Source organism: Metarhizium album (assembly GCF_000804445.1).
Source record: "Metarhizium album ARSEF 1941 chromosome Unknown scaffold_4, whole genome shotgun sequence".
NCBI classification, from domain to species: domain Eukaryota; kingdom Fungi; phylum Ascomycota; class Sordariomycetes; order Hypocreales; family Clavicipitaceae; genus Metarhizium; species Metarhizium album.
The window spans coordinates 553442-563599 of record NW_024467578.1 but is presented as its reverse complement, the minus strand read 5'-3'; the positions used below and the strand labels follow the sequence as shown (position 1 = coordinate 563599).

The 10158-nt window shown below is 56.7% G+C and overlaps 2 protein-coding genes across 2 annotated transcripts; both read right to left on the bottom strand.

The window, feature by feature from the left end:
- Window positions 1-168: 168 nt before the first annotated feature.
- On the bottom strand, window positions 169-1056 carry MAM_02459 (uncharacterized protein; the record flags this gene model as incomplete). The annotated part of the gene is made up of 1 exon (XM_040821258.1): window positions 169-1056. One exon carries the CDS (start codon window positions 1054-1056, stop codon window positions 169-171), a length of 888 nt encoding a protein of 295 aa, XP_040680672.1.
- Window positions 1057-2635: 1579 nt separating this feature from the next.
- MAM_02458 (pH-response transcription factor pacC/RIM101) lies at window positions 2636-4586 on the bottom strand (the record flags this gene model as incomplete). The annotated part of the gene is made up of 3 exons (XM_040821257.1): window positions 2636-3942; window positions 4014-4296; window positions 4398-4586. The coding sequence occupies 3 exons, from the start codon at window positions 4584-4586 to the stop codon at window positions 2636-2638; spliced, it is 1779 nt and encodes a 592-aa protein (XP_040680671.1).
- Between the last annotated feature and the right edge of the window lie 5572 nt (window positions 4587-10158).

Below are 10158 nucleotides of genomic sequence, written 5' to 3'. Positions count from 1 at the left end.
ATTATTTCCCTCGTATTATTCATGTGAGGGAGTGAGGGCCCCCCCCCCCCCCCCCCGGAAAAAAAGCACAAAAGCAACCTGTACCTGTCTCTATCTGCCATTCCAACGAAGCAACAGCACTCTTGGTCGCCAAAAAAGACTTGATTCGGTCCCGACTTCTCGCCAGCCCTACACGTCGGTGCACGCAGGAGGCTGGACATGGATGGTCTCAGCACCCTCCGGGCACACGACGGCCGCGCAGACGCAGTCCTGTTGCTCGCGGAGCTTGCAGACCATCTTGCCGATACCAGGATTGCAGCAGCAGCACTGGAACTGACGGGCGGCGGCGGGTGACGGCGCAGCGCAGCCAAGAGGCACCCGCTTGGCCCGAGCAGTCGCGGAGACCGTGACAGTGACGAATCCCTCAGCCTTGACCCTGGCAGGCGGAGGAAAAGCTCGGGACGCCTCGGCGGTGACCGCAGGAAACGGCGGGAGACGAACGGCATCCTGGTCGGAGCCGGAGCCGGAGCCGGAGCCGGAGCCGGACTCGGCACCCGCAATGTCGGGCACGCCATTCTTCTCCGGGACGGGGGCGCGAGTCCGCTGGGCGGGAGGACCGTTCAACGCCCCGGCCGCAGAGGTGGGAGGGGCCCGGCCGTTCCTGTAGACGGTCGGAGCATTCGCAGGGCATACCACGGCGGCACAGGCACAGTCCTGCTTCGAAACGGATCTGTCGCAGCTGATCTGGTTGCTGCGAATGTCGCAGCAGCAGCACGCGTCGGCAGGCGAGTCCCTGGGCGGCTGGGCGGCGGCCGAGGAGACGAAGACGAGGCACAAGACGCCGGTAGCTATCGAAGCGCAGCGCATGTTGGGCGGTCTGAGGCCGTCGTACCGAGATGTTTGTAGTTTTGATGGTTGGTGTAGATGCGTCGGAGGCTGCGATGGTCGATCCAACAACTGTGTACCGAGATGTTTGTAGTTTTGATGGTTGATGGTTGATGGTGTAGATGCGGCGGAGGCTGCGATGGTCGATCCAACAACTGTCCATCCGTAAAATTCGAGCGAGACGACTCGCATTTTATGCTTCCCCCTTCCCGGTCTCGTCTCGAGGCTCGCTCCCTCCTGCTCCCTCCTCCCGGGTGTCGGATCCCAGGACTCGGTCTGATTGTTTGCTCGTCACCAAACCCGGCCTTGGGACAAACACCCGTCCACGTCTCACGGGCACACCACCATCACGCATCGTACGGCATCTCTGCTTCGTGATGACCCGTTGACCGAGACGTCCCATGCAACAACGGCTTGGCCTGCGTAGCAAAAGTTCTTTCCGTGCTGAAGAAAAAATTTTTTTTCTTCTTGCCTCTCGCGCCTCGCCACCGCGTGGTTGTGTTGCCATTCACCATCGTGGCGTCACACCACGCTTGCATCTGTTCTTGAGAGAAGTGTGTTTTTTTTTTCTTTCCTTTTCTTTCCTTTTTTTCCCGCCACACCCTGCATGATCCAGATCAAGTGCCTGGCGTGACTACAAGGCATCGTGGGTAAGGTAGGGTCCACGATGCAACGGAACTATTCCCGATTGTATTGCTGTGCACGGGGAAAGGTCTTTCGGACTCTCGGGTCGTTGTGTCTTGCATGCCCAGCCCGGGACGACTGGGACACGCAGACGAATCATGCGTGGCATGTTGTAGGTTTTCGTTTCCGTTTGTTAAGCTTACTCGTGGGCCGTGGGCCGTCGTTCAGCGCAAATACAAACAAATGCCTTGCCTTGCCTTGCCTTGCCTCGTCTTGCCTTGGTTGTACTCCGTACATGTGTAGGCTCCGACGCGGTTGCCCTTCGTGTGGGCTTGCATATGCCAGCATCGGCATGTATGTGGCCAGGCAGGCCGAGCCCCGTTCAGGATGAGAGCCGTCGAAAGCCGTGCCGTGTCAGAAAATTCACGTCCCGGTGACCGTGGGCGCCAAGATTTTTCATTTCATTTCAGACGCTCGCGCACTGTGCCTTTGGCATGAGGCTCACATGCGTGGTTGCGACTTGGGCTGGCTCCTACGAGAGACTCGGGTTGAGCGGCATGTTCGCAACCCAAGGAAGGGTTGGTTGGTTGGTTGGTTGGAGTCTGAATTCCAAATGTCAACCCTGCCGAACCGATTGAATTCACTCTGCCCGGTCCGGTCGACAGCCCGAGGGACAAAGATCCCCTCGGCATTGCATCGTTGCCAGTTTAAGCCGTCGCCGTCATGACCTTGTCCACGGACCACGAGTCGTCGATTCCTGTGCATCTCGGCCGTGTTCCCACTTGTTATTGTTGCGCCAAGGAGTCATGATACCCCGACGTCACATCACTCCCAATCACACATGTGTGGGCACCACGAATCAATTACATGATGCTTGTACACGAGCAAATTCATTCGATTCTAACTAGCACCCCAAATGTCAGCGAGTCCTCACACGCCGTAGAAAGCAGTCCACATGTCCCCCAGCCCAAGAATTCATAAAGGAAATTCGTCATCAACAAATTTGGTCATCCTTGATATACACGACCGTTGCAGCATCTGGGCAGATTGGCAACATGAGAAGTGAACAGGACATAAAGATACGCAATGAGGACATGAATCTTTCCAAGTGTCACATAAAGTAGGGAACTTGATGTACGATGCCTATTTAGGAACCGGGAACCGGGAGGCGAGGGTACAGCGATGAGCCGCCCTCACGAAGGCCAATGGTGTGTCTCGGGGGGCTTTTGACATCAACGTCCATAGCGTCGCTATCCCTTTGAGGAGCTTCCGTCTCACCCTCGCTGGCGAAATCCTTTCGCTCAAGACGGCCGCGGACATACTCTCGCAGGGTCTCGATGACACGCATATTCTCCAGCCACCGGTCATACTGCTCCTCGCGATCTCTCGTGGTTTCACTGACGTCCGACTCAGACGATGGCGAGCCAACGGAGAGGGCAGAGTCACCAGCCTTGGGCGTATAACGCCCATTGGTTTCATCAGCAGGGCGGATAGGAGGAATCGTCCGAGCTTTCTGGAGCATACCGCCAGAGTACCGACGACGCTCGCTGCTGTCGAAGCTGGAGCCAAGGGTGGCAGTGGTAGAACCAAAGCCCTGACTCACAGCAGGGAGACTGGTGGGCAGGCTGGGATACATGGCAGACGACGTTGTGGTGCTGCTGTGGCGGGACTGGGGAGAAAGCCCAGATGAAGCCGAAGGGCTAGGCGAGTGGCCCGAGGTGTATGACATGGAGCTTGACGGCGGTGTGACAGCAGGTGTGCCAGTGGATGATATGGCAGTAAGAGGCGAGGCCATACTAGCAGCTGAGACTGGATGATAACCCTCGGCGGCCACATGAAGACCCGTTGGAGATCCGCGCTGGAGGACGGTCGGAGACTGGCTGTGTCGGTATCCGCCAAAGCCGCCCTCGCCACCACTGTGAATGTGAACGCCGGCTGTGGCATGGTTGGCGTTCTCATAGATGGTGTCCTGCATTTGTCCGAGCAGGTTGTCAAGCTGGACAAGATCCTTCTGTGTCCGAGCATTCGGCATGGGCAGATAATACTGCTGAGCGAGGGGGTTCTGGGTCGGTGTTGGACCACTGTGAACCATGGTAGGTGCAGGCTGAGGCATGTACTGCTCGGCAGGAGTCATCGGACCGTTTGGGATAGAGAGCGAGCCATGGAGAGGCAAGAGGGAGCGTCCAATCTGGGTATATGATGTCGGGTCGATCTGGCGGCGCTTGGCATTGCCGAAGAAGTCATCAACCATGTCGTACGCGCGTTTGCGGTCGTAGCCACCAGCAGAGGCAGAAGCGTGGTAGCCAACGTTCTCGGCGCGAGATGTGTTCATGGGAGATTGGTTGAAGTAGAGACCGTAGCTAGTTGAGGGCTGGGGAGCATAATAGCCGTGGCTTGGATGGTGCGAGAAGCCTCCAGAACGAATCTGGCCATTGTGATCATAGTAGCTCGGGCCTGGGTCCGGAGGTTAGCATTGCACAACAGGCCGCAAAGGAAGGGCAGGAAAACTGCAAATCTCAACATACCCTTGGGCGCTTGGGCTCTGTAGTTGAGGCCCTGATGATCCTGTCCAGGGCGAGAAAGAACAGAATCATCGGCGTGCGTCTTGACGTGTTTCTTCAGATCCTGAGGACGCTTGAAGCTCTTGCCACAAAACTCACACTTGTGAGGCTTGAGAGGAACATGGACCCTGATGTGAGACGTGATGTGGTCACGCTTGACGGTGGTAGTGCGGCAAGAATTCCACTGGCAGGTGAGGTTCAAATTGTTGGTGCTCTTGCGACCAACATGGCGTTCGCATATGTGTTCCTGGTGGCACGTTAGTCTCGCAAGGAAGCTAGTCGTTTCATCACCATGTACTGTCCAGCGTTGGTCGCATACACATTGTGCGACAATCAGCCGCGACTTACATAGAGTGTCTCCGGGCTAGCAAACTTCTGGTTGCAGGAGTTCCAGCGACAGGTCAAGTTATCCTCGCCAGAGCTGTGCTGAGACGTGTTGGACGTTGCGCTTGACGGAGCCGGCGTGTTCGACTTGGAGTCGCTGCCGTTGCTTGAGGCTGAAGAAGCCTGGGCAGCGTCCAAGATCTGGGACGTCATGGCCGACCGAGAATGGCGGGATGATGACAGTGTGATGGACTTGTGCTATGACTGGAATCCGAGTCGGAATTCCGGGTTGCGAGCGGCGGGCAAGTGTAAGCTTGGTGGATTGGGGGTCAGGACGCGCGCACCGCCAAGGCTCGAGGACCACCGTTTGGTCAGAACAGCGAAACGTAGGATGACTAGTACTTCTGGTTTAACATAAATAAACCCTTGCGAGACGATGCGTTTTTAAGAATGATGTTTTGAGGGGAAGAAGGACAGCTCATGGAAGGTTTCCGGGGCGTTCGCTCCCTTTACACTCTCACAGAAATCTGGGCAGACGAGAAAGGGCGAGCGGAATGTCTTGGCATTTCTTGGCAAACATTTCGGGGTACACCAGATGCGCAGTACGTCATTGTGTGCGCAATGACGGGCACGCTCAAGGTAGACACTATCGGAGAGACGCCAAGCCCGGCGGCGGAGTGCGCTGCGCCAAGGAAGCCAAGGCTTGGCAAAGTCTGGGCACTTGGCCATCACCACTTTTCCATTGGCAGCCGCCTCCACTCGAGGCCCTCGATGTTGTGCCCGACTGCTCCAGCGTGCATCAAGCGTTTGACCAGGCGGATCCCAGACGTGCGAGCACGGGGTCCCAGACATGCACCCGACGACTGACTCCAACAATCCAACAAACAGTCCAACCGTCCAACAACCCCGACGCCAGCGGCTCCTCGAGTGCTGGTGCTGGTGCCCCCAGGAAGGCGAGCGGGGGGAGGGGGGGATTTCGCCTTTGCAGCGCGCGCAAATGCCCGGCTCTGAGATGCTGACCGCAAATATCTACCGCTTCGCTAGCACGGGCGAGTCATTGAGTACTATCCACACGATGCAGCATACAGTGAGTGCCTTGAGTAAGTATGGAGCACGGAGTATGGAGTGGTAGTACTTTGTATTCCGTGCTTCGTCGTCGTGTCAAAACACGGCAAGGCACGAACAATGACGACCCCGACCATGACACCATGACCATGGACATGACCATGACCATGACCAGGACCAGACCACGCCACCATGACTCCGCGGAGGGAATACGCTGGCAACTGTGTGACGAGTGACGATACACGGGCTGGGGAAGCCATTCAAAGGACAACAGACGTGCATACCGTACTACGGCCAGAAATTCGATGCTTCCTTACAAACGGGGATCCCCTTCCACCATTTGCTTGGGCATCTGGAAATCACAATGGTTTCACAGCAGACGCCAGTTGGATCTCGCCAATACGGAATGTAGCGCCGACACCATACACCATACCATAGGGCCAAGTCGATGTGCCAAGTGGCCCTGACCTCTCTGCTCGGCATGGTCTGGAATCGGGTATGACGGCCAGTCGGCAAGCAAGCTCAATAGACGCAAGATTCAAGCAACGCACTTTCACGGGACCGAAAAGGGCGATAACACGGGCCACCAGCCCACCGTTTTCACCAACGCCGTCGAGCTACGGAGTACGTCCTACGGAGCAAGTTCCACGGGCTCCGCGGCGATTCCTGCTTCTGCTGCATTGGTCAGTGGCTGTCGCAGATTAGCATCTGAATCTGTTTCTTGCAGCCACGCAGACACTAAAATAGAACTAGAGGGAATGCTGAGTACGGAGAACGCACTCTACTACTAGTACTAGTACTAGTAGTTATGTACTAACTACATGCTACCAAGGTCTCGTTCGAGCAAGACAGAGCGCGTCTGACAAGAGAGACAGCTTCAAGCCAACCGAAGATTCCGTACCCCACCGGTCGCGAATGCGCCATGCCGACTCGAGAAGCTGGCACGTTACGGGGTGCAGAATTGATTGTGCTTGCCTTCCATTTGGGCCATCTACTAGGTAGGAATGTCAAGCGCCAATGGCGGTGGCTTCACATTCAGGGGTCTCTCTACACACACATTGCTCGATCTGGGAGACGGACATGCGCGGGTCTCTCTACGTGGGCCCCTGGGAGGTATGGAGCGCATTTGTGTGTCAATCTTGGTGACCTCCTGCCAGCCTCTCGACCCGAACTCCGGATGCTCCGGCTGCTGAAAACGTGGGCGTGATTAACGACTCCGTCAGTTATCCACCGCACCGCGCTGCATTCAAAAGTGCGTCGCCGCGGCTGGGCACTTATTGCAGAATCCATCGAGGAGGTGCCGTGGTAACGGTTAGCACATCTTTGCCTTTTCCATCAGTGGTACGGTACGGTTGGACGGCTCCGCAGGACGCAAATCGCCGAGCATCTTACACAGATCGTCCATCACCGCCAACGGTTGATGCCAAGGACTTGGCTTCTGGGGCCCGATGCGGCCGGTCGGCTGCAGGACGCGCAGTGTCGGCGTTCTGGACCATGACGACGAGGGCCATGACCTTCTAGGTCGGTAGATGGATTACCTACCTCGGTCTGTCCTACAGTATTGCATACTGCCTAGGTAGGTGCGCACAACGAGAGTCTCGGTGTGTGATCAAGCTCGTGGGACTAATGGCTTTTAAGCGGCAGCCTTGTCCAGCCGTCGGCGTTGTTCGTTTGCCAGGAGCATCGTCTGGTACCTGCTCGCCAATTACAATTACGGAGCACCAAGCGGTTGGATGGAGTTGAATGAAAGTGAAATGCATCCAACACGACTGGCAACCAGCTTCTAGACTTCCATGGATTGGTTGGCACCTGTAGTACCGCGCACCGCTCGTCTTCCGCATGTACGTACGTACATGCTGGGTGGTGTTAACTGACCATGACAGCGATAGGACCAGGACCAGCTCGTGGCCCCCATGGCGTGGCATCGCGTGGCATCGCGTGGCGTCGCGTGGCATGGATTTCGCAGCCCGACCCAAGTCGACAGCAACCCGTCGAGGCGACGTGGACACGACGAACATGATTTGAACACGGGAACAGCGTCGCAGACGTTGCGCAAATGCCAAGCAGTGCCAAGCCCGTGCCAAGCCGTACAGCCCGGTTCACCATGTAAGGGCTGCAACATAACTCGCCCAGGTGCCGCCACACTGCGACAGGCAGAGGAAGAAAGAAGGGCACGGAGAATACGGAGTAAGCCTCGGCCAAGATGTCGGGGGCTCGACGACTCGGACAGGCTCGCATGCCACCTGACGCGTTGCGCATCATCAGCATGTAGTTACCAGACAGACTCTTCCAAGCAGCTCTTCTCTCCGCCCTCAATGTCCCTCGACTGGCCGCCAAGAGGCCGAAGCCTCGTGGGCAGTCGGCTAATGCAGATCTTCCAAAGGCACCAGAACATCAGAACATGTACGCCACGGCACCCATGTGGGCAAGTTAAGCTTGTGTCGACAAGCTTTCCAGGTCCAGCCGGGTAGGAGTGTGCTTGTGCTCGCACTGCGCTTCGTGTCAGGGGAGGGCGCTAATCATGTCAACTCCCACCATGCCGCGCTGCAGACCACGTTTTGATCGGCCTGGAAAGTGTGCCAGTAGCACTGATACCGGGACCGGGACCGGGACCGGGACCGGAACTTCACGCCTCTGACTTCACGGAGCTTCGGAATCATCTCCAAGCAACCAGTGCGAGACAATTGCCGATGAGCAAGTTGACGCTCTTAGCTCCTCCATCATATACGGAACAATATCGCCTGATTTGTCGCGGCAAATACGACGCAAGGACGGGCTCAAATTGTCCTGCAAAGCGAACCGCCAAGACAGAGATGTTGTCCTGCGCGACACTCTGGTTCCCGCTGATCCATTCGGTTCATAAAACATCCTTGGCAGTGCTTTCTCGGTACAGGCCACTACGAGTCGATAGATGGCCTCACCAGTTCCAAGCACCTTGGCGCCTGTCGGGCTCCTCGGCTCCAATGTAAAGCCCCCCGACACCAAGGCCAGAGCGCGCGTAGTGTGTGTCTGTTCGCCTCGCTCCAAAAGAAAAAGGCAGCATACATGGCACTGCTGGCTGGCTGTCAACAAGAGTTGTCTGCCCGCCGAGTCGGTCTGATGTTGGATCTTGGCCCCGAGCGGCTTCTGCTCGACACGATTTGCGCCGTAATCAACATGACCCTGGCACACACTCCGTACGCAGACGACGAAGCCTGTTGAGCCTGGACGAGTACCTTGCTCGACCCAGATGTTTGTTGCAGCCATGATCCTTGCTCACAGGGGTCGGAGAGAGTACGTAGTATTTACCTAATTTCACGGCTCAAAACCTGCCAAAAAGGACTGCTCTGTGCAATATCGCCTCTGACATCGGCGTCCAGTCTCAATGGCCGAGCCTCGCGACTCCGTACTCTGTGCTCCGTAGTAGTCCTTGCAGACATTCGCGACCGGAGAGCGCGCGACCGCCTCCTTCCTCGGTCGGTGGCGCGGTGTGGCCGCGTGCAAGGAGAGGAAGCAGGGAACTTTTCCCCCCAAGTCATGTGCATGATTTCCAGTTTTCATCTTCTCTGTCCCCGTCCCCTCTGGGACTTGCGCCGGCGCAGGATGGGATTCGCAGCCAGCCAACCCGTTCCCATCCCACACCCGGCCTCCGGTCCCAGTCCCAATCCCAAGAGGAAGAGGAAGAGGAAGAGGAAGAGGGAAGAGGAGCGTGTGGGCGGGCACGCAGGGCATCGCCCAGTCAGCGCCTCAATCGAGGACCGACGACCAAAGACGGGCGGTACAAAGCTCGCCGAGCAACGCACGTCCGCCATGTCATGCATGTCGTGCGCGCAACCGGGCTCTGCTGCCCGGCTGCCCGGCTGCAGGGTAGGCACCCCCGCCACCTCGAGCACAAGATAGTAAGTAGTCTCTCACGCGCCGGGCCACGCAAGAGGGGGAATCGTGTCCGACGCCGACGCGCAAGGAAAACTCGTCTCCAAAGTACTGCCGGGAATTTTGACCGACAGACAGACTACACTACAGGACTATCTATATTTGTCCCTATTAAGGCTTGCTATACAGCCACATACACACACGCGTGCATATATCTAAGCTGCCTGTGCCTACCCTGTGCTTCCTGCTCTTCTCATACACCTTTTTGGTTCCGTGTCAAGCTGCTCGACTGCCGTCTGATCGAAGCCTTAGCCGAGCAACTTCCGTTCCTCGCGGGTGCTGCCAAGACGACTTCAAGCCAACATTGACTGGTTGAACCCGACGAGAAATATGCCAAGTGGCGGCCGTCGCACAACTTCCATCACGTCTATTCTCGACATGTCTTTAAAAGACCCACTCACTGAGGCATACAAAAACAGAGACATCTCATGTGATGACAGTTCAAACTTCCGCTATTGTGCAAAGCTCTACTCGTCCAAAGAACCTAGGAAGCTACTTAAAAGGCTCGTCATCCCAAGCATACCCGTCTACCTTGGCTATTCTCCAATACTCGGCCGTCTCCGTGTTGAAGCTTAGCCATTCCCTCTCCTTTCCATGCCCCAACCCATCCCATCATCCTCGAGTGTCGACTGGTATGAAGCAAACCACCATGTTCCCCTCGTCCGTCATCTGCCGTCCGTGTCTGGACGGAAAATGTGGTGATGCTCAACCTTGAACCCTCCCCGTGTTGTTAAGCTCTTTTCAACCTGATTAGACTAGTCGCGAAGTGGTGCAAGAAGTATGGCAAATAGAGAAAGTCCAGGGAGCA